Source organism: Vanellus vanellus (assembly GCF_965231255.1).
Source record: "Vanellus vanellus genome assembly, contig: HAP1_SCAFFOLD_57, whole genome shotgun sequence".
Classification (NCBI taxonomy): domain Eukaryota; kingdom Metazoa; phylum Chordata; class Aves; order Charadriiformes; family Charadriidae; genus Vanellus; species Vanellus vanellus.
This window is the reverse complement of record NW_028127572.1, coordinates 46,241-68,519: the sequence shown is the minus strand read 5'-3', so window position 1 is coordinate 68,519 and position 22,279 is coordinate 46,241. Positions and strand designations below refer to the sequence as shown.

Sequence of the window (22,279 nt, the reverse complement as noted above, 5' to 3'; positions counted from 1 at the left end):
GCAGCAGCGGAGAAGGACAAAGAGGGAAGGCAAAGCGTCTGTGAGTGCTGGTACCCATCCTGGGATGGGATAATTCGCTTTCTGGACGCATCTCTCTGTCCTGCTCCGTCCCATCCCAAGCCCACGCATCCACAGATCCCATAGACTTATTAAATCCTTAAATCCTCCAGCGATTTCCTCAATGAAATAACATTTCTGAGTCCATTTGAGTGGCTTAATCAGGAAAAAGAGGGTTTTGAGTGGCACCGTTTCCTTCGGTGGCATCTCTGTGCGAGGTTTGCCGCGATTTCGGGGATGCTGCAACAACTGGGGAAGGGCGATGGGATGCTCGGAGCATCTTGCCACAGACCCACTTGGCTTCTTTCTCCTGTATTTGCGCCTGAAGCTTTAATACTAAATAATAAAAAAGCAGCAGAGATCTGAGCTTGGATCCCGATGGGATTTTAACGGATTAGACCTCAGTGTCACCCTCCTTCACTGTGTTCTTTTACACCCCGTGTTGCCTTTCAGGGCGAGCCGGGGCCGTCAACCTTTGTGCTGAGCAGCGCTGGGGAGGAAGTTCATGACAGCAAATGAATCTGTAGGCTGGAAATGAGGGATTAGCTCCGCTCGGAATATAAAGTAGGGCTGGAGATAGCTGGCGGAAGCGAGGAGAGTAAAACATGGGGCTTCTCTGGCCATTTCCGTACGACGTAGGACTTGGTCTGGCTAACGAGGGTTTATGGAAGCCGCGAAGGGACGGAGGCTGTGCCGAAGGGAGACCTCCCTGAAACACCCTGATTTGATGCAGGAAATGTTTATGAAAATCAGGGCTGCCCCATAACGGGCATTTCCCCAACGGTTTGTGCCTCACGTGGTCTTTTGGCAGTTTGGGCTTTCAAATACACCCAAACACTGTGTAACACCTTTTGCCCTGCCAAGATGCAGTGTTTCCACCCCTTTTCTCTATTCTGGATAGTTTTTCCTCAAAACAGAGCTGGTTTCTCCCCATCCGCTAAGTTTTCCAAGCGGGATCAGTATTGGGGTGTATGGCTTTAAATAACTGCCGGGGTCACCCTGAACATTCCGATCCCAGCAACGGTCGCTGTTTATGTGCTGGAGATGGTGCAGACTGGGAGTCACTGGTCTGCAGTCGGAGGGTTTGGTCCTCTGATTGATCTGGAGGCTCAGTTATCCCCCAAAACCGGTGACCGACTTGAGGATGAAGCAGGAGGAGGGTCCCAAAATGACACTTCTGGAAGAGTTACAGGTGGGAGGGCTGTGCCGAGGGGCTGCGCATCCCCCCAAAAGGGGGGGAGACTTCCCAAAATCCCACTGGCATGTCGCCAGAGCAGGGAAGGATGCGGGGGGACGATGCTTTGTGCCCTGCCGGGGGCAGGTTTAGCATCGTGGGTGGGAGCACGGAGCCAAAATGGTTTCTGAGAGAGAAGCAGACTTTCCCCATGTTGCTCGGGGGGGATTTGGGGAGCTGTGATGCCCAAATCGCTCCCTTTATTCCCACTCTGACACCCCTGTAACACACTCAAGCTCGCTATTGTATTTAAATTGCGATTTTATTTCAATTGTGATTGTATCTAAGTTGCGATTTAATTTAAACAGTGATTTAATTCAAATTGGGGTTTTATTTCGGTGGCGATTTTACTTAAATTGTGATTTAATTCAAATTGGTGTTTTACTTAAGTAATGATTTTACTAAAATTGCCATTTAAAGCGATTTGATTAAGCCCCTTTTGTCCCGTGCCTTTTCTGAGGATGGGGTTTGGGTTTTTGAGGTTTTTTTCCGGTAAATCTGGAGGGGAGTAGACGCATTGCTAAGAAGGGACGGAGGGTGGTGGAGATCGGCGTGGGAGAGAGGACGGGAAAGCCACAGGCGTGTCATAATCCGGCTGCCGGGTGACACGGGCGAGTGCCGGGAGGTGGCGGGGAGGTCACAGCAAGTCGGCTTTGAAATTAGTACTCGGGGGCCAGAAAAAACTCATTCCCAGATGGGAACGTTTGTTCCTTTTGCTCATTAAATTAACTGGTGAGCGGGAGGTGTGAGCTTCCCGAGCGTTGCTGCTGCGCAGCGGCAGGTGATGCCATTCAGTCGAAGCAGGGATTTGGGGGATAAAAAGCAGATTTCTGGTGTTTTGCTCTTCTCTAAAGAGAAGGGTTTCCTGGAGGCCCTTTCAAAGTTGCAGTTGCGACTCGAGTGTGAGACGTGGTTGGGTTTTTATTTCTTTGAGCGTGGTGATCCCGGTGATGCCCTTCCCCAGCCCAGGGGCAAGGGGAGAAGAGAACGCCTGTAATTCTCCTTTGGCTTTTAAGGCACAGATGCTCTTCGTGCAGCACTGGCAGTGGTATTTCAGCCAAGGAGGGCATTAGCTGTTAGCCTTTGGCTTTTCTTTTGAGGAGAAAAACGCAGTTTTGTGTGGAAAGCAGGCTTGCAGCAAGAGAAGCCCGAGCCTGGTTGGGCTGAAGTCGAAGCTTCACCCTTGCAGGTTCTTGAGGGCCTTTGGAGGTTGATGGTGGCCATGTCCTGTGGCCAAGTGCCATCTAGTGAGTCCTGCAGGTATCACTTTTGGAGAATGAAACTGGCTGTGCTCAAAAGTGTGGAGTTGGGTTCCCCCACCCCACTCCACCCCAGTTTGGAAATCCCTTTTTCAATTTTAATTTTTCGAAAGGAACCACAAGAACGAAGCAGGAGGTTTGGTTTTGGTTTGAAACACTCAACTCTCTCCCCTTTTAGTAAAGCCTTCCAGACTCACGGTATATACAATACAGGTGACATTACAGGTGGTTTTATTTGGGTATGGGAATAAAAACCTCCAAGTCCGTGTTTTTAGGGCTGTGCCTGGAGGAGGAGACACACAGAGGTGTGATGCTCTTGGGCTCGCGTGGCCGCAGGGATGGGTGATGACTGGGAGGACGTAAGGGAGCTCTCCTCACCCGGCCCCAACTTGTACCTTCTTCTCCTCACTAAACAGAGACACGACGAGGAGGCGGTGATTGACCAGGGAAGAACGAGCACCGCTGTCACTATTCACTATGAGAAGGAGGAGCTGGAAGGTGAGTCGTGAGAGGTGCCACCAGCCCCACGCGTTTTCCCGTCGCGCAAAGTCCCTGCCGCGTCCTGTGCTCAGCGTATGCATCACCTGCAAATAAACAAGCACAGTTATTTTCACATTGTTTTAATATTATGGCTTTTAGACAGAGGGGAAAAAGCCCCCATGGCATCTGCGGTGTGAGCGTTGGCCACAGAGCTTGGTAGTTCCCAGCTTGTTTTCTCAGAGGCTGCTCTTGGCTTGGAGAGGTCAGGAGAATAAGTTGATGGCTGCAGACACAGGGCTGTGATTTTCTTTTTTTTTTGTTCCAGACTTCATTATCACAGGACTGATTGGATCTCCTCTTGTTGCCTTGTGCCATACAAAGATTTTAAAAATAATTACCTTCTGTGGCTGCTTAATGAGCAGGTCTGAGTGTTGTCCAGCCAAAGCTGGAATTTTAGACAAGGGTTGATATTTTCAGGGCACTTTTAGGTGACCCGGAGCCATCGCTTGTTGTTGCTCTATTGTTGCAAAGTTAAACAGGCTTGGAAAAAAGGATGTCTCTGACATTCAGGGATGCAGTGAAACTAAAATGAAGAGAAGTTGGTGTTTCCTCCTGGGATGGATGCGCTGGTTTAATCGTGGCAGCGGTGTCAACCGTCTCCACAATATCGAGAGTGATGCGAACACTGCTTTTTTCGCAGGCCACCGCACCCTGTCCGTGGGCGTGCGGATGCCGCTGGTGAGGCAAAGCCACCGGTGCCACCGGCACCACCGACCCCACCGCCAGAAGCATCGGAAGAAGGAACGGGAGAAGGACTGTGCCCCGATGGAGCAGGGCTACCACTGTAAGTCCCGCCGCAGCGTTCACGAGCCTTCTCGGGGCTGTGTGGGTGCCGGGGTCCTCTGCAAGCAGGTCTGTGTGGCTGATTTGTGTGGTTTGCTGTTCTTCTGAGGGAAAGTGGCATTATTTGGGAGGCAGTTGAAGGCATAATGGATTGAGGCTGGTCTTCCTTAGAGGGATCCTGCCATTAAAAATGGAAACGTGGGGAAGGAAAGTGGCCCGTCCTTATGCAGACGTGCAATAGATGCTTCTCCTTCTCCGTGGCTCTGTGCAAGCCCGGCCAGACCCGGGGGAGAGGGGCCAGCCCAATATTTAGGGCTGAACTGGTGCCGATCGATGGCCACTTTGCGTATGAGCGTGACGGGTCGAATGCAGGTGTGGTAACGGGATTTATCTTCTGCCCCCAGACACCCCATCCCAGCGGGTGCAGTTCATCCTCAGCACCGAGGAGGACGAGCAGCATGTTCCCCACCACTTGTTCACTGAGCTGGATGAGATCTTCCTGAAGGCGGGTGAAGATGCCGAGTGGAAGGAAACGGCAAGGTAAATCCCTGCCGCCGGCTGCGGTGGCAGCCGTGGGCTCTGCCTTCCGCTCTCTGGGACATGAAGCTTTGCAGCTGCAGGTGCCAATGCGCGGAGCCTTCTCCTCTTGCTGCCCCGTAGCTGCACCAAAGAGGTTGCAGAGCTGAGGCTGTTTTCTTGCAACGGGGCTGATCGTGCCCAATGTCCGCAGGTGGCTGAAGTTTGAGGAGGACGTGGAAGATGGTGGCGAGCGCTGGAGCAAGCCCTACGTGGCCACGCTGTCCTTGCACAGCCTCTTCGAGCTGCGGAGCTGCATCAGCAACGGGATGGTGCTGCTGGATGTTTGTGCCAACAGCATTGAAGAGATCGCAGGTACTGAGCGCACTGCGACCCGCTGGGAACGGCCGAGCTCAATTTGCCGTGGTGCCCTTCACTCCCGTATCAAGCCCTGCCCCAATGGCACGTCCTTTTCCAGAACCTCCACTGTGTTTTTAAATCGTGGGTTGCTTTTTGGATGTAGACTGGGTGTACAACAGTCACATCAGCTTTTTCTCCCAGTATGGGAGCCTTTTGAAAGCAATTTGTGGGGTCAGAGAGGCGATTAGAGAATATTCTCCGGCCAGAAAGGAGTGTCAGGGCTTGGCAGGCTGCTCTCAGGAACACGGAGTCTGCGTAAGAGCTGAACCTCCTTAAATAAGCTACTTACTACAAGCTGTTTCTTCCTGTTCTTGTTTTTTTTTTTTCCTATTGCCTTAACATCCAGGATTTAAGAGCTTTAAAGGCAGAGTTTATCTGGCAGGTGACCAAGCAGCATATTTCTGTGGGGAAGATAATTGAAGTTAATTGAAAAAGCGGCTTTGGAGAAATTATCTTTGACTGGCAGGTCTCCATTCAGCCCTTGCAAGAGCTGGAGAAGTCGGAGCCGTTCTTAGCACGTTTCTCCCTGGGCTTGGCAAATTGCAGTCGATGGGCAAAGGAAACTCTGGGAAAGTCTGTGCTAGAGATTGCTTATAATTTGTTGACATGTGTCGAGTCTAGAAAGTCTGTCTAGAAACGCCAGATCGGGCAAAAAAATCACATTATCTAGGATGGGGAATAATTATCTGAGCGGAGTGATGAATAAACACTTTGATGATGGCTTTTAGCAAAAGAGAATTCTTCCTTTGGCTGCAAAGGCTGAACTGCATTAAAACGTCTTGCTAAGCAAGGCTGAGCCCGCGTTAGGGTATCCTGCATGTCGCAGCCTTCGCCGGGGGCTTGAGGGGTCGGGGCTTGGGGACTTTCTGCTCCGACGGCTTCGTTTCCCGTTGCCATCTCCAGATATGATCCTGGGCCAGCAAGAGCAGTCCACGGAGTTTGATGAGCGCACGCGGGCGAAAGTTCGAGAAGTGCTTTTGAAGAAGCATCACCATCAGAACGAGAAGAAAAGAAACAACCTTCTCCCCATCGTCTGCTCATTTGCTGACATGAGCAAGAAGCAGTTAGACGTGCATCCCCTTGACAAGCCAGGTGAGGGTTCCTGCAGGGTTTGGTACCCAGTGAGGGTTTCTGCCAGGCTTTGGCACCAGGTGAAGGTTTCTGCAGGGCTTTGGCCCCATTAGACTTCTCCCGGCAAAGGAGAAGTGTCCCGATTGCTCCTTGCCTGTCTTTCTCAGTGTCTTTCTTTCTCCTCCCAACCCAAACACTCACTCCTCATCCATCTCCCACCACTGCAGAAGCTAAAAATGGGGTGAACCATGACAGCCATCCGATGGATCTAAGCAAGGTGAGACACTCGTAGCTTTCTTACGCTTTTAGGCCAGATTTGCTCTTGCAAACTTGGCTGCAGAGTGTTCTGCAGAGTGCTGTGGGCTTTGCTTTTGGGGTAATGGCTGAAAATCCCTTGTCGTGCCCAGGCGGAGCTGCGCTTCATGAAGAAAATTCCCACCGGGGCTGAAGCGTGCAGCGTGCTCGTAGGAGAGCTGGATTTCCTTCGCCAGCCCATCGTGGCATTTGTCCGCCTGAGCCCAGCTGTCCTCCTCTCGGGCATGATGGAAGTTCCCATCCCAACGAGGTCTGAATGAGAAGCGCAAAGTTTTTATTTAAAAAAAAAACACCACAACAAAACACCAAATTCATGCATCAGTTGGGCGTCCCAGGGGAACACAGCCAGTGGGAGCAAGCACGTTTCTCCCACCCACATCTCCCTGCTTTCATTCCTCCCTTCCCTGCTGGAGCTTTTAAACCCATTGGCCAATTTTAATGAAAGTTGGTCCAAACCTCAAATTTGTGTTTGGTTTTGATGCGTTTCAAATTCATCACCGGAGTCGGTGAGCCTACACGTCCCCCCTGGAGCCACGCTCTGGGCTGGGAGCTCCCAGGGATTTCCTTGGGCGCCCTTTGAGTGAGGCCATGTTCTTCTCTCTCATTTTGGTTTTCTTGCCTAGGTTCCTGTTTGTTTTGCTTGGACCAGGAGGAAAAGCCCATCAGTACCATGAGATCGGCAGGTCCATGGCTACTATCATGACGGATGAGGTGTGACGAGATAAGAGATATCTCTGGGTCATTTTTTTGGGGCTTCACCTCTCCCTGTCTCTGTAGTAGTGAGGAAGAGGGTTTGTTGTCTCTCTTAGCTGCCTGCAGGAGGCTAAAATCCCACCTGGGCTGCAGCCCGCGCCTCATCCTTCTCCCCAGGGTCCCCAGCATGCTGTCCCCAGTGGTGGCATTGCCAGGGCCAGTGAAACTTCTCCTCTTGAAGCAGAAGGCTGTGGTGTGCCATGGGGGACGGGAGCCTGGTGGAGATGGTTACAAATACTGTGATGCACAGATTTTTGCTTTGGGGGGAATATTTCCTGCCACTTCCAACAGGCGATTTGGGGGAAATGACCTTGCATTTAGCCAAGAGCTTATTACACTGGTTAGGACATCCGAGATGGGTCATGCTCTCACCAGGTTGTCTCCTACGGCAGGTTTTCCACGACGTTGCCTATAAAGCCAAGAACCGGGCTGACCTGGTGGCTGGCATCGATGAGTTTCTGGATCAGGTCATGGTTTTGCCGCCAGGAGAGTGGGATCCCTCCATCCGAATTGAGCCCCCGAAAAACGTCCCTTCGCAGGTGGGTGCTGCGGCAGAAGGAGGCACGAGGAGGACAGGCAGGAGGGCAGCACAGCTGGGGGTGCTGCTCAGGGGCCCAAATTCACAGGTCACGTACCCAGCCCAAAAAGCAAAACAAGCCAGTGGCTGCAAAGACATATCTTTATCTTATTTGCATTTTAACAGGAAAAAAGGAAGTTGCCAGAAGCTCTTGATGACAGCGCTTCTCACAGCAAGCTGGAGAAACACAGCGGTCCTGAACTGGAGCGGACAGGAAGGTGTGAACTGAAATAGTTTGGTGGGGTGTTTTTCTGTTTGCCCCTAAAATCTGAGTGTGCACCTCCCTTCTAGCAGAGTTTTGGGGTTAACTGGGTCAGTGAAGGGGCTCCAGGTTCCCAGCTTGGTCCCCTGGGCTGGGTGGGTGGGACATTTGGGCAGCTGGGCTGAGCCGCAGCATGGTTGCACACAGGTTTTCTTGCTTTGGGGTGGAAGCAGATGTGTAAGTACCTCCAGGTAGAGCTCTGCTGCTTCTCAAAGTGAGGGACTGTTGCAATAAGAGGGGACGGGCTCTCAGGTTTGGTCTCCTTTTCTTTTTGTTGGAGGGGTTTTTTGTATGCCTCAGTTTCTACTGGGGCTAAAATGGGAGAAGGAGACTTCTTTTTAGCAACGGAAGTTACTCTGTGCTTGTGATTGTCCTTCCTCAGCCAAGAAAACTCAATGCTGTCTTCCACGAAAATGTTGTTTTGTTTTTTTTTCCTTCCTCCAGGCTCTTTGGAGGTTTGATCCGGGATGTGAAGCGAAAAGCCCCCTGGTTCTGGAGTGACTTTCGGGATGGTCTGAGCCTGCAGTGTCTGGCGTCCTTCCTGTTCCTCTACTGTGCCTGCATGTCCCCCATCATCACCTTCGGGGGACTGCTGGGGGAGGCGACCAACGGCCACATAGTGAGCACCTCTCTCTGTTGGGTGGCACGGGGGAGGACAACACTCATGCAAAAGTCCTTGCTGCAGTGAATTTGCACTTGTTTTTTTCCCCCTAATGATTTAATTACTCGCTGCTGCCTCTCTTCCCCGGACAGAGTGCCATGGAGTCGCTGCTGGGCGCATCCATGACCGGCGTGGTGTATTCCCTCTTTGCTGGCCAACCTCTCACCATCCTCGGCAGCACCGGCCCCGTCCTCGTGTTCGAGAAGATCCTCTACAAATTCTGCAAGTAAGGCTGGCTTCTGCGGCCAGGTGCTGCGAGCGCCTTTGGAAGAAGGCAGGGATGGAGAAAGGATGTTTTTCTTAGTGGTAGTTGGTAGATTTAAGTTGTCTTCTGTGTCACAGACATCACGCGCTGCTGCTTTAGTATGTGACGGTGCAGGAGCCCTCGGTCTCTGAAGGATGGATGGGTGGTTCGGGTTTTTTAGGGTTAAAGTGAAAGAGCAGGAGGAGGAGAAACCACAAGGATGTGGATGCCCGAGATGGGCTGCACAGGGAAGATGAGACAAATGACTCTGGTTTGGGAATGAGGGAAGATTTGCTTTCCTCTCAGTACAAACTCGGGCACTTTTTTGTATGATTTTTGCTGGAAGTGGAAATATATTTTACCCACATATCCAAAGAGTTTTCTGGTCAAATGTTTTGATGATTTTTGAGAAAGCAGGAGCTTTTCACGCGAAATGGATATTTTCCATGACAGTCTTTTTGTTGTGGCAACTGTGATGGGAGATTAACCCCCTTATTGCAATTAAATTTATTATGAAGCCCCAACTTGCTGGCAGCAGGTAACTGGGTGCAAACCCAGCCGGTTTCGCTGTTAGGGCATCGGGGTGATGTGGGAGAACACCACCTTCCACAACAGGGACCTGACCTCAATTAGCCTCCGAGGCATTAACACAAGGTCATTGTTAAATAAGGATTAATTAGCCTCTCCTCCTGCGGGCCCACACCCTGTGCCGCAGTCCCAAGGCTGTCTGTCGTAGGACCGGAAACTGCATTTACCATCCGCAGCCTTGACACGCTCCTGAATTGCTGCCGACTTTCCCCGAAGGAAGGCAACGCTCGGAGTCTCTTGCTGCCCTCTCCACCCTGCGTTTTCTTTTGCTTTCCCAGGGACTACGCGCTCTCTTATCTCTCTCTCCGGGCATGCATCGGGCTGTGGACCGCCTTCTTCTGCATAGTGCTGGTGGCCACTGATGCTAGCTCTTTGGTGTGCTACATCACCCGCTTCACCGAAGAAGCCTTCGCCTCCCTCATCTGCATCATCTTCATCTATGAGGCTCTGGAGAAGCTGAGTCACCTGCGAGAGCCCTACCCTGTGCACACGCACAGCAAGCTGGACTTCCTCACCATCTCCTAGTGGGTTTCTTCCTTCTAAAGTGCCGCTGCCCCTTGGCAGGAGCTCAGGGCTGCACCTCCATCGCCTTCCCCTCACCCCTGTCTTGGCTTCTCTCCTCCCAGCTGTAAGTGTGAGGCACCGACCCATCCCAGCAACGAAACCCTGCAGTTCTGGGAGAGCAACAAGATCAATGTGTCTGGCATCACCTGGGAGAACCTCACGGTGACTGTAAGTGCCCCGAGTCACTGCTTCCTCGTGCCGCGGCCGCAGGGTCCAGGGGCACTGGCCTGGTGCAAAGCTCAGAGCCCTTCAGGTGATGGTGGGCTTCAACTTGTGCCAGTGCTGCTCTGAAAAGTCATTACTTCAGTGTGTTTAACCTCCTTGGGCCTGGGAAGGAGAGTTCACCTCATCCCTGACATGGTGGGCAATAACTGTTATCCTCAGGACAGCGGTTCTGTCTGGGAGCAAGGTTCAGTGGGTGCTTTGGTTATTGGAGAAGTTGGAGGACTTAAGTTCATGCTTGAAGGCTGTAATTAGCTTCCTTCATTGGTTCCTAGTAACTCCAGGCCTTGCTTTCTTACTCAGCGCTGTCTGAAGGTACGTGCATAAACTTGCATGTCTGAGCAGCCCCTTGGGCTGTTGTTGCTGGAAGCAGAGCTCAGGCACAGGGTGGGACGCTCTTATGGACATCTTCACCCCCCTTGGCCGTGTCCTGTGAGCCCGACCCTGGGAAGGGACAATTTGTCTCTTCTCCTTTCCTGTCACTGTTGTCTTAGCCCTCCTTCCCCGTTCCCTCTTTCACTCTCCCCAAGAGTTCCCAGTGTTTCCTTCCCCTCTGGTGTCTTCTTCAGCCACGGTTACCTGCTGTTCAAGCAGAGGATGTGCCATAGGTCTGTGGTACAGTGTCCCATCACATCTCCTCTCTCCGCTGTCTGTGTAGTTCCATGTGTCACTTATTCAGCTGCTGTTGATCGTTAAATATAAATCTCCGCTAGCTGCAGCAGTCCCGAGGTCACAGATCTTGGAGCAAGATCCTCCAAACCCCCTAGTTATCCGAGGTTTCCTTGACGCATGTGCACTACCTTTGTGTCCTGATGCTCTGTTTCCCCAGGAATGTCGGTATTTGCATGGAGAGTTTCGTGGACCTGCCTGTGGACACGATGGCCCCTACACGCCCGATGTCCTCTTCTGGTGCTGCATCCTCTTCTTCTCCACCTTTGTCCTGTCGGGCTTATTGAAGAAGTTTAAAACCAGCCGCTACTTCCCGACCAGAGTAGGTAGAAGACGGTGGCCAGCAGCAGTCTCCACACTCATTTCCCAAAATGGCTTTCCCGGAGCACTAAGCAGTGTTTGCTACCGCTTGGTCAAACTGGGAAATATTGGACCTTGAAGGCCAAACTTGGATGTCTCTCACTCATTTCCAGGAGTGCAAAACGATCGTAGCGTTTCCCACCTGCCTCGTGACCTGCCCCGGAGTGTTTTTTTCCCCAGGCAGTGGGAAATCGGTCTTCCAAAGTTGGTTGTTTGTTGTATTTTCATTTGTGGTTTTTTTCACCTTGTGTGCCCAAGGGGAAAGTTGATTCAAATGAGGAACTGCCATAGAAAAAGACACAAAAGACACTGTTTCTTCCTTTTGAGGAGCAAATGATGCCTCAGTGCCTTATTCCCATTGTAGCTGTGAGTGCAGCTGTAGTGGCAGACGTCTGTTTCATTATTTTTTAATATTTATTGGCTTTTTTTTTAAGTTTGAATTTAAACCACCCTTTTCCACCTAATTAAACTTTTTTTATTGCCTGACACCAGATCTTGCAGGTACAAACACAGCAACACTATCCAAACGAGGGATTTGGCTGCATCTTCTCAGAGTGGTGGGAATTTGTTAACCAGCCTTAATGCTGTTGATGTCTTTAACTTTTCCATCTCACGGTATGGCCCCGTTTGTGCTGTCCCTTTCAGCTCTGCTTTCTTGCCCCAGGTACGGTCCACAGTCAGTGACTTTGGTGTCTTCCTCACCATCGTCATCATGGTCCTCATTGACTTCCTGGTTGGGATCCCATCGCCGAAGCTCCACGTCCCCCACATGTTCAAGGTAATGGGGTGTTTTGGTGTGGAGCCGCTTTTGGCCCTTGGGGATGCCACAGGGTGATGCTGGGACAGGACAGGGCTGAGTCTGGGGATGCTGGTGGTGTTACCATCTCCTCTTCCACCTCCGAGTGCATCGTTTCCTTCTGGAAAGAGGAAGCCAGCCCCAAAACTTGATACCTACAGAAGTATCTATAGGTGCTTGCGACGAGGACGCTGGCACTGCTGAACCCCGTAGGAGAGGGTGACACGAAGGCAGGGCCAGGAGATGAGGCGGCACAGCGATGGAGAGGAAAATCAAAGCCAGTGAAGTGGCTGGGCTGGGAGTTGATCCTGATGTGTGTTTTGGCTTTGTTGCAGCCTACCAGAGACGACCGCGGGTGGTTGGTCAACCCCATAGGGCCCAACCCTTGGTGGACGGTGTTGGCCGCGCCCATCCCAGCTCTGCTCTGCACCATCTTGATATTCATGGACCAGCAGATCACGTCTGTCATTGTCAACAGGAAGGAGCACAAGCTGAAGGTAAGGGGCTGCAAGAGCTGACCCCATCCCCACCCCACTCTGGGCTGCAGGTGTGGGGAGAAGCTCCTATGCCAAGTGCTTTGTGAAGGCGTTGGTTTGGGACAAGGTCAGGCTGTGTGGCAGGATGCTCTGCTGGATTAGTGATGTCACAGGGAGCAAACGAGGGCAGTTCAGATGAGCAATCTTTTGGAGGAGCAAATTAATTTTCGAGCACTATAGAAGCGTGTTTTTGTTTCAGAATGCCAGCAGGAGCTGGGGGAACGAACTGTTTTGACGCACTGCCAGGGATAACTCGGGGTCACATCTTGCTTACAAGCAGTAGAAATTTCTTTATGAATGAAAATAGTCTGTTTGTTTGTGTGTTTGTTTGAGAAGTAGCTATTGCACAAACCTCCCAAATCCACTTGGTCTGAACTCCTGCCAGATTTTCATGCAAGGTGCTTGCGCAAAGACCGGATCCATCCTTATTTTTGCCAATTCTTCTCTTAAATTTTCAAGAGGGTGACTTGCGCCCAAGTAGGGTCTGAGTCGCGACGTTGTCCTCGCTCTTGTGCTGTGGGATGCTCTGTTCCTTGTTTTGCTGCCCACAGAAAGGATGCGGGTACCACCTGGACCTTTTCATGGTGGCCGTGATGCTCGGGGTGTGCTCCGTGATGGGGCTGCCCTGGTTTGTGGCTGCGACTGTCCTGTCCATCACCCACGTCAATAACCTCAAAGTGGAGTCTGGCTGCTCAGCTCCAGGAGAACAACCCAAGTTTCTGGGGATACGAGAGCAGAGAGTCACCGGCTTGATGATCTTTGTGCTCATGGGCTGCTCTGTCTTCTTCACTTCGGTGTTAAAGGTAAGAGGAAAATGCAAAACGCCCAACAAGCATGAGCTTTTTGGAGGTTTGACAAAAACCATCCCCTCCCTCCAGGCCTGAGTAGGTGTGGAGCAGAGGAGGAGGCGATCCCAAACCTTGAGGCTTGGCCCACGGTGGGAACCAGCCTCAGTTACCCTTTCCACCAGTTTGGTGTCCTCGAGGCAAGCGAGCAGGACAACTGCTTTCATTCCCAGGTGTCTCTCAGGCCCACCTGTGTTTATGGGTTACGACAAAGCAGATTCAGACCAGTACACTGCTCTCTTTCAAGCAGGCAGCACCTTATGGGATGCAATTGGCTCCCCCAAATGCCTCCCAACAGCCGTTCCCAGTAGCTAAACACACCAAAATCATCCCCGTGGGCTTCCTTGTGTGCTCCTCCCACAAAGTCACCTCAGCTCTAGGCTAAAAGGAGGCACTTTGCTTTTGCGTGTTGCCACAAAAATGTGTAGAAATGTTCTTCTGCCGTCACAGAACGTGGCGTACAGTTTCATGGGTGAAATGACCTATTTTCCTCCAACCTTTCAGGAAAACAGGAGTATTCTAATGAAACGTAACTAAAAATTTATTAGATTATTCTAATGAAACGTAACTAAATGCTCTGCCTAAAGCAGAGCATACACTCACTCACTCGCACGCACAAAACCTCTACGGGTTGAGAGCTGAAACATCTCTAACCCTGTGGAAACTGGAAAGCTTTAGGCAATTTTAGGCAGTGCCTCTAGAAGAGAGCAGTAATACTGAAAAACCAATTAAAAAAATAAATTATTGCATTTTTTTTTTTTTTAATTTCCCAGTTTATACCCATGCCTGTGCTTTATGGTGTCTTTCTCTACATGGGTGTGTCGTCGCTCAGAGGGATTCAGGTACGGACTCTTACAGCGTGCAGCTCCCTGCTGTGTCATCTCCAGAGAAGCAGGAAAAAAGCAGTGGTGTGGGAGAAAACCTCCCCAAAAGCAGGCAGTGAAAGTATTTTGTATAAGGAAAAGATTGGTGGGGGCACAGGAGGTACGTAGGGCGGGAGGACCAGGCAAGTTCAGCGCGCTCTGCGTCACGGTTTGGGACAGGGCAGTGTTTGGTGTGGTGAAAATGGGGGAATTCAGTGCAAAGCGAAGGCGATTTCTACTGCCGGTGGGAATCCTCACTGGGGGGTTGAGTGGGCTGAGAAATGCCAAATAACAAACAGAAGAATAGAATATATTAAACATATATTTTTATAGAAGAACAGGGAGGGGGAGGGGGAGATGGTATGAGGAGAAGGACCTGGGGGTGCGGACTGATGAGAAGCTCACCGTGAGCCGGCAATGCGCGATCGCAGCCCGGAAGGCCGACCGCATCCTGGGCTGCATCAGCAGTGTGGCCGGCAGGGCGAGGGGGGATTGTGCCCTCTGCTGTGCTCTGCTCTGGGGAGACCCCCTGCAGTGCTGCCTCCAACTCTGGGACCACAGCACAGGAGAGCCATGGACCTGGTGGAGCGGGGCCAGAGGAGGCCCTGGAGCTGCTGGGAGGGCTGGAGCCTCTCTGCTGGGAGGACAGGCTGGGAGAGGTGGGGGTGTTCAGCCCGGAGAAGAGAAGGCTCCGGGGAGCCCTCAGAGCCCCTTCCAGTGCCTAAAGGGGCTCCAGGAGAGTTGGGGAGGGACTCTGGATGAGGGAGGGGAGCAATGGGACGAGGGGGGATGGTTTGACACTGACAGAGGGCAGATTGAGATGAGATATCAGGGAGAAATTTTTCCCTGTGAGGGTGGTGAGGCACCAGCGCAGGTTGCCCTGAGAATCTGTGGCTGCCCCATCCCTGGAGGTGTTCAAGGCCAGGTTGGACAGGGCTTGGAGCAACCTGGGCTGGTGGGAGGTGTCCCTGCCCAGGGCAGGGGGTGGGACTGGATGATCTTCGAGGTCCCTTCCAACCGAAACCCTTCTGTGATTCTATAATAGAAGGACGTGGAATAATTGCAATTTGGTGGGCAGCTCTCATGGGCACACTGGTTTATAGATGGAGCAAAGGGAAAACGGGTGCTGCTCCTGGGAGGAACAAAATGGGATTCAGGATTTCTCACTGCACGCGAGATCCTGAAAACTCATTCCACGTGCCAACAGGGCCGGAAACTTTCCGCAGCCCCAAGGGGTAACTTTTCCGCTTTTATTTTGCAGTTCTTCGACCGCTTGAAGCTCTTTTGGATGCCGGCAAAACACCAGCCGGATTTCATCTACCTGCGGCACGTTCCCTTGCGGAAAGTGCATTTCTTCACCATGATCCAGCTCATCTGCCTCGTCCTGCTCTGGGCCATCAAGGTGTCCCGTGCTGCCATCATCTTTCCCATGATGGTAAGAGCCGGTGCCGCTCAGCAGTGGGACATTTGCAGCGTCGGAGTGAGATGTAACATCATCTCAGACCTCACCCCCTCTTCCTTCTTATTTTGTGAAGGTTTTGGCTCTCGTGTTTGTCCGGAAAGTGATGGACTTCTGCTTCTCAAAGCGGGAGCTCAGCTTTTTGGATGACCTTATGCCAGAAAGCAGGAAGAAGTTGGCCGATGCCAAAAATGAAGCCAAAGAAGAAGAGGTGATGCTTGCTGAGTGCTCGGGGGTGGGTGTCTCCCTCGGGCTCTGAGATTGCCTCTTTCCGTCACAGCTTCTCTTGAAATGTTGGGGGAAGATCCGAACTCAATAGAAATAGATCCTGACAGCCTGGATCCCGCATCATAACTTTTTAAATTAGCAGTGAGCTTAACACTTGAATAGCGGTACAATTTTTAAAGGTGCCATTTATAATAAACATTATAATTATGATGGAAAGATTTGCTCATAAGGGTGGTTTTAACCCCCTCCCAAAATGTTTGGAGTGAAAGGTCCTTCCCCGGCTGCGCTAACAGAAGGTCAGAAGGAGAGGGCAGCATGTGGGTTTTGCTGGGTGTTCAGTTTATCTCCACTTCGATCATAGACAGAGAACTTTGATTTGTCCCTTTTTATGTCAGGAGTCCCAGGAGATGATGGAAGCTGCTGCTGCAAACTCCGTTTGGCTGCAGCTGGGCAAGACCAGCAGCGCGGATATCCCAAAGCCAAGCAGCGACAGGTAAAGCCCCACCAAGCAGCAGGACCCCCGGCATGATTAGCCTGAAGGGGGTTGGCAGAATTTTCTCCACGTTTATCTTTGCTGAGCATCCCAGCGCCATGCACTCAGCTTGGCGGGAAGAGCAAATTTATGGGCAGGGCGGGCGGCAGAGCGCTGGCACAGGCTGCGCAGAGAGGTGGGGGAGTCTCCCACTTGGGAGCCATTCCAAACCCGCCTGGAGGTGTCCTGTGCCACTGCTGTAGGTGCCCCTGCTCTGGCGGGGGTGGGACTGGGTGAGCTCCAGAGGGCCCTTCCAGCCCTGACCAGTCTGGGATTCTGTGCAGAGCCTTTGCACAGAGCTGTGGCTCTGCGGCTCTCCGGCTCGCCTTCCAAACCTCCTCATCCCGCCCAACCCGCTGTGCTTATGCGCAGCTTTGGTTCTCCTCCCCCCCCGTTCCTCTTGCTGGTGCTGATGCGCTGGGTGGCATCAGTTCCCGCAGTCACGGATTGCTGTCTCAAATATTTATTGCAGGACTGATCCTTCGGAGATTAATATCTCGGAAGAGATATCAAAAACACCCGTGTGGAAGGCTCTCACTATGAGCATGGAAACAGTCTGAATCTGGGGAGAAAAGAGGTAAAGGATCGCGTGGGAACGTGGCCGTGCTCCTTTGCAAGCTGTGGCACATGCCTACGGCTTTTCTTTTTTTGCCGGCAATGTCGAGCAAGCGGCGAGGGCTGCGGCACACGAACCAGCTCCTCTCTGCCGGCACGGTCCCACGAGTGGGGCAGCAGCCCCACTGATGACGCTCTCCCTCCTTTTCTCTCTCCTCCATCCCCCCAACTCCAGTTTTCATGTGTAGGAATCTTGACTTTGAAGGAGAGGCGTGAGAACGTGACTCGGGGATGTGCCCATGCAGACATGGGCAGAAACCGCTTTTATTTTGTTTTCCAGTTGGCGGATTCCCCTTTAAGCCACGGCGATGGTTTCAGCTGTCCTTGGTGTGCTTCAGGCATTCCCTCTCTCCAGAGCAGCAAACTGAGGTGCACATGACAGTCAGTGGGAGTTCGGTGGTGTTCCGCCTCCGTGTGTTAGTGTGTGGGTTGTTGCCATTTTGTAGCAGTAGAGGGACTGCTGCCGCTTCATCGTTCGGTGCTATTTTTTTAATATCTCACTCCTTTTCTATTTATCTTTCTTTTGTTCCCCAAAAATAAACTCTGAATGTTTCTGTTGTATGTGACGCTTTCTCCACTTTCTTCTTCATCGCGACCAGGTTCTCGGGTCTGGTTTGGGGTCCTGCCTTCAGTTCGCCCTTCTGTCTCTCCCTGGCAGGAGAGGGATGCCCTCCGTGGCGGGGCAGCGCGGAGCGCCTGAGCGGTTGGGCCGAGGCGAAGGAAAAGCATTTGCTCCCTGCGCTCCAGTTTTACACTGGAGTGTTTTTGGAATTTTTGTTTGTTGGTTTGTTTGTTTGTTTTTATGATAATTATTTTTCTTGTTTCGGCTCTGCCGTCAGCCTGGAAGCTGCAAAAGGCAGAAATGGCGCCTTCTCCTCCCCCGGCTGTTAAATTAATATAAGGCAGCGCTTCAGATCAAACCCCTCCAATCCGCCGGGTGGTGGCGGGAGCGGCCAGGCGAGACCTGGGGCTCTGTGTCCCCGGGCTGCCCCTCCGCTGTCCCTCCGCTTTCCTTCCTTTTCCCTCCCTGGCTCTCTCGCTGTGGTGTTTTTTCCTCCTCCCCTCTCCTCACAAAGCCTCTCGCAGGGTGGGATGAGCCCGGAGGCAAGTGGGAAGGTGCCTTTTCCTCCTCCTTTTTCCTGCCCCTTTGCAGGAAGAAGCTGTTGAGCAGAGATGGTTCTCGTGCTCTCTTCCCATCTCGGTGGGGTCGTTGGGCTGCGGCGTGGGGCCGCGGAGCCCGGGAGGAGAGGACAACCCCGAAGAAAAGGTCCCCTTGCTGCCCTCCACCAGCAGCGGTGGGATGGGTGCAGGGACCCTCCTGCCATCGGCTTATCCCGTCCCCTGTGGGAGCCTTTTTCTGCAGCAAACCGACCCAAAATGACAACGGCACGTTGGTGCTTCTTGCTAAATGGGGAGGGGGGAGAAAAACAAATCATCTATCAGTTTGCTCTGTAAGGATGGAAGCGGCGCATCCCCAAACAGGGCCAAAATCAGGCGGCTTTTACGGGATGGGGTTTTGCAAAGCGGCTGGTGCCAGTGCCCCACGGTGACGGTCGGAGGGGGAAGAAACTGGTTGAGCCCTTAAAAAGAGGAAAAGAAAAAGGCTCGGAGGAAGGGAAAGGTGCAGCACCGGGGTTTCCTTGCTGCTGTTCCTCAGGGATGGCCATGCACGTCCCCTCCATGCTGCCCTCCGGGCAGGACCGTGCTCGCTGCTCCGGCTCTGCCTCCCCGGAGGGGAAAGGTCCCAGAGCAGGAGAGTCCCCGTCTCTCCCCCCTTCCCAAAAGAAACTTTAACTTAATCGTTACGCTGGTGACCCACAGTGGCTGTGGGGCTGTGGTACTAGCCCTATTGCTGCCCTGCCCTTAAAATGGAATTATACACTTCTAAAATGGAATTATACACTTCTAATATAGGATAATTTGGGTTTTTTTTTTCCATTTTGTTTTCCTCCCTGGAAAAGGAGGGAGTGGGGCTGAGCTTCACTCCCTCCTGGCCGGGACCGGGGCCAGAGCCTGGGCTTGTTTTCGGCACGTGCCGGGCATCACTCCGGCAGAGACAGAAAGGAAGAAAATCACCCTGGAGGGAAAACGCGACCGGTTTTGGGGCAGAGCGGGCTGAGTCCGGCTCTGCATCTCCCCCCTCCCCAGGGGCCACAAAACCTTGGCGGCTGCCTCCAAAAGTCCTTACTTAAAAAACAAAGCAGATTTCCCCGGCGTGGCCCTCTTCTGCATTCGAAGCTCGGGGGTTTTTGCTGCTTACAAGGTGAGACTTTTTATTTATTTATATATTTATGTATTTATTTTGAATTAAATGAAAGCTGAGGCCTTGGTTAACAACGTGACTGTGAGCCACCTAAAAGGCGGCTGTAACCCCCCGGGCTGACTGTGGGACACAGTGCTGCGCCTGTCCCCCCTTCGTGCTCCGTGATCCCACGGCCGGCTCTGTATTTTGGGAGGATTTAATATTTCCCTGTGCAGAGGAGAATTTTACGGGGAGGAGTCGGGAGGAGGAATCCCTCTCAAAGCTGCTGCTGGAGTCACTTTAGGAATCAAAAGAGATATCCCTGCAGTGACCCGCAATGCTTTAGTTGGCAGCAAAGCCCCTTCCCAGCGAGGCGGGACGGGGGCTGCAGTGCGCTTCGGTGCCTTCAAACAGCTCCTCACACCCCCGGGGGCCCCTCGAAAGAAGTTTCCTAAAATGATGCGCTTAATAGAGATCCTTAAGCAGGGGGTGGGGGGTGTAATGTAAAAAGGTAATATAAAAGGGTGGGGTTATTATTTTACCCCCCCCAGTGCACTACATGTAGAAATGCAGCAATTCTTTTTCTTGCGCAGATGCTGAAATATATTTATTTTATTGTAAGAGATGATCTAGTTTGGAAACGCTCCGTGTTGTAAATAAAACGGGGGGGGGGGAATCCCCCAAGCAAATCTGTGTTAGTTATAACTTTGAATCTTTGTGCGGTTTTGTGTTTGGTTTTAGTTTTTTTGTTTCATTGGGTTTTTTTAATTTATTTTGGGTTCATTCTGTGGAACACAAATGACACAAATCCCTGTCGCCGTCGCGTGGGTCCCGTCGGTGGAGCGTCACTGTGGACTGAGGGGTTCCCCCCACCGGAGCCGGGACTGTCGGCCCTTTTTCTCTTGTTGCTCATTGAACGTAATGGGAAAAAGAATGGAATAAACCTCTCGTTTGTCTCACTGCGCTGCTGCCGTGTCTTTGGGAGGGCGGGGAGGAGGCAGAGGGGGGTGTGGAGCTTTTTTGGGGGGGGCTGGAGGGGATGGGGGAGTGGGCAGCACTGATTTTTGGGGGAAAGCCCATTTGCGTGGGGGTGGGGAACCAGCTGACTGGGGAAAGGGCTGAAATTAGTGGGTTTGGGGGTTTGAAAAATTGAATGACTTAACTGTGTTTTGTTTTTTAAATTTTGTTGTTTTTTTTTTTTAATTTGGGTTATTAAATTTGGGGGGTTTAAATTTTGTGGGTTTCTTTAATTTGGGTTTTTATATTTTTTTTTTTAATTGTGGTTGTTTTTCTGTGCAAGTAATTGCGATGAGCTCTGTGTTGCAGGAGGGAGGGGACAGCAGTGTCACACGTGTCCCCTCTGCCAGACCGTGGGGTGCTCAGGGAGCTCAGAAAGGGACTGGGGGGAGGGAGGGGTCGGCGCACAACAGAAATTGAGCATTTCTTCCTCCCTACATTCTTGGGGGTATATTTTTGCCCATCTGCAATACAGTTAATTAGCATTACATTAAATCCAAAGAGATTCTAGTTATCTTTCATATAGTATTTTTTTTATTCATTTCTTTCAAACCCCCCTCTGTCACAGGTCTGTGGGGTCAGGCAGGCGCATCCCCAGTGCCCTTTTACCTAAAATTTGAGGAATTGAGTGAAAAAAGAGGGCACCTGAGCCAAGCCAGGGGTCAGAGCCTGGAAATCCCGGGGGACCAGCGGCGTGCGGGATCCCTGTGGGATGCTCGGAGGCGTTGGAGACGTCAGAAACCTGCTGCCGGATTTAGGGAAGGTTTTATTATGATTCAGGGAAAGCTGCAGGATCCGTGGTGCTGTGGGAGCAGTTACAGAGAAAACAGCCAGAGAAATCGAGGTTTGAAGGGGCGGTCGAGCCGCGGGGGCACTTACCTTCTGCAAAGACAGCCGTTCCCCTAAAAGCAAGATCCTCTTTTCCTCCTTCGAGCTGGTTGTGGCTAAACTCTTCTCCTCACCGGTGCCTTTAAGCTGGTTAGCAGGATGCTAAAAGCTGACGGGTAGGTCACCGCTACTCCTGGTTTTAGTCGGATGGGTCATTATGAATCATTACAGCATTTTTTAAGTGGGGCTGTTGCAAAAAATACAGTTGTTGCACTATTTCCCACCTTACGCCTTCAGCGAGGGGCTGATTTGGTGGTTGGGGGTGGGGGGTGGGGGAGGGTGGGGGGTGGGGGGTGGTGGTGGTGGTGGTTCTCTTTTCTATTTTTTTCCACTCTTTGGACCAAAGGAGTGACCTGTGGGTTTCCTCCTTTCAGGTGAGATGGCCCCGTGGTGCCACAGCCCATCTCGCAGGGAGGAATGATTTCTCTGCCCACGGGGCCACCCTTTCCAACACCTTTGGTTTGAGTTGAAAAAGTTAAGAAACAAAGAAGAGGAAAAATGTAAAAGAAGCCTTTGGGTACCCAAGCACCGGCTGCTGCTTTTCGCCGAGTGAAACTCGGGTGGGAGCTCATCAGCTGGACAGACACCATCATAGACTCACGGAACCGTTTGGGCTGGAAGGGACCTTGAAGATCATGGAGTTCCACCCCCCCACCATGGGCAGGGACACCTCCCACTAGACCCAAGCCTGGTTTCATCCCCCAAGGTCAGATCTGAAACTGGGGCCGTTCCCCACCAAGTGTCAAGGACCGGCGCAGGAAGTGCAATTCCTGGGGCTCTGGTGGATTAAAGGAGCTGCTTCGGTCCCTCAAGATACCCTAAAAAAAACAGAACAGGGGCAGAATCCACCCAGTGTGAAGGAGTTACAGCAAGTTCTAGGAACTTTAAGCTGTTGGCATAAACACACCCCTGGCTTTTCCATCATTGCTCGCCCCTTGATGATTTGCTCAGGAAGGGAAAATCCTGGGAATGGACGGACCAACATACCAATGCCTTGGAATTGCTAATAAAAGAGCTGAGGTTATTCCAACAACTTGGTCCTATACATCCAACTGACCCTGTCCATGTAGAATGGGGGTTCAGTGAACGTGGTTCTCACTGCACTTTGGCAGAAGGGACCCACACATCTCCACTCCCCACACCGACAACCCTCCCCCTCCCCC

General features: G+C 51.9%; 1 protein-coding gene across 1 annotated transcript in view; it reads left to right on the top strand.

Annotated features, from left to right (window-relative positions):
• LOC309685192 (electroneutral sodium bicarbonate exchanger 1-like) overlaps positions 1-16,914 on the top strand; it is a gene marked incomplete at both ends in the record, with an annotated part of 29,396 nt that extends 12,482 nt beyond the window's left edge. Inside the window, 23 exons of the mRNA XM_082501002.1 lie at positions 2,967-3,048; positions 3,731-3,874; positions 4,278-4,413; positions 4,604-4,764; positions 5,713-5,901; positions 6,048-6,157; positions 6,288-6,445; positions 6,819-6,906; positions 7,341-7,487; positions 7,652-7,743; positions 8,232-8,406; positions 8,541-8,674; positions 9,559-9,804; positions 9,907-10,012; positions 10,896-11,057; positions 11,760-11,873; positions 12,227-12,388; positions 12,979-13,230; positions 14,046-14,114; positions 15,397-15,570; positions 15,671-15,805; positions 16,218-16,315; positions 16,827-16,914. Coding sequence (XP_082357128.1) covers positions 2,967-3,048; positions 3,731-3,874; positions 4,278-4,413; positions 4,604-4,764; positions 5,713-5,901; positions 6,048-6,157; positions 6,288-6,445; positions 6,819-6,906; positions 7,341-7,487; positions 7,652-7,743; positions 8,232-8,406; positions 8,541-8,674; positions 9,559-9,804; positions 9,907-10,012; positions 10,896-11,057; positions 11,760-11,873; positions 12,227-12,388; positions 12,979-13,230; positions 14,046-14,114; positions 15,397-15,570; positions 15,671-15,805; positions 16,218-16,315; positions 16,827-16,914 — 3,222 coding nt within the window. The remainder of the gene's footprint in view (positions 1-2,966; positions 3,049-3,730; positions 3,875-4,277; positions 4,414-4,603; positions 4,765-5,712; positions 5,902-6,047; positions 6,158-6,287; positions 6,446-6,818; positions 6,907-7,340; positions 7,488-7,651; positions 7,744-8,231; positions 8,407-8,540; positions 8,675-9,558; positions 9,805-9,906; positions 10,013-10,895; positions 11,058-11,759; positions 11,874-12,226; positions 12,389-12,978; positions 13,231-14,045; positions 14,115-15,396; positions 15,571-15,670; positions 15,806-16,217; positions 16,316-16,826) is intronic.
• Positions 16,915-22,279: the final 5,365 nt, after the last annotated feature.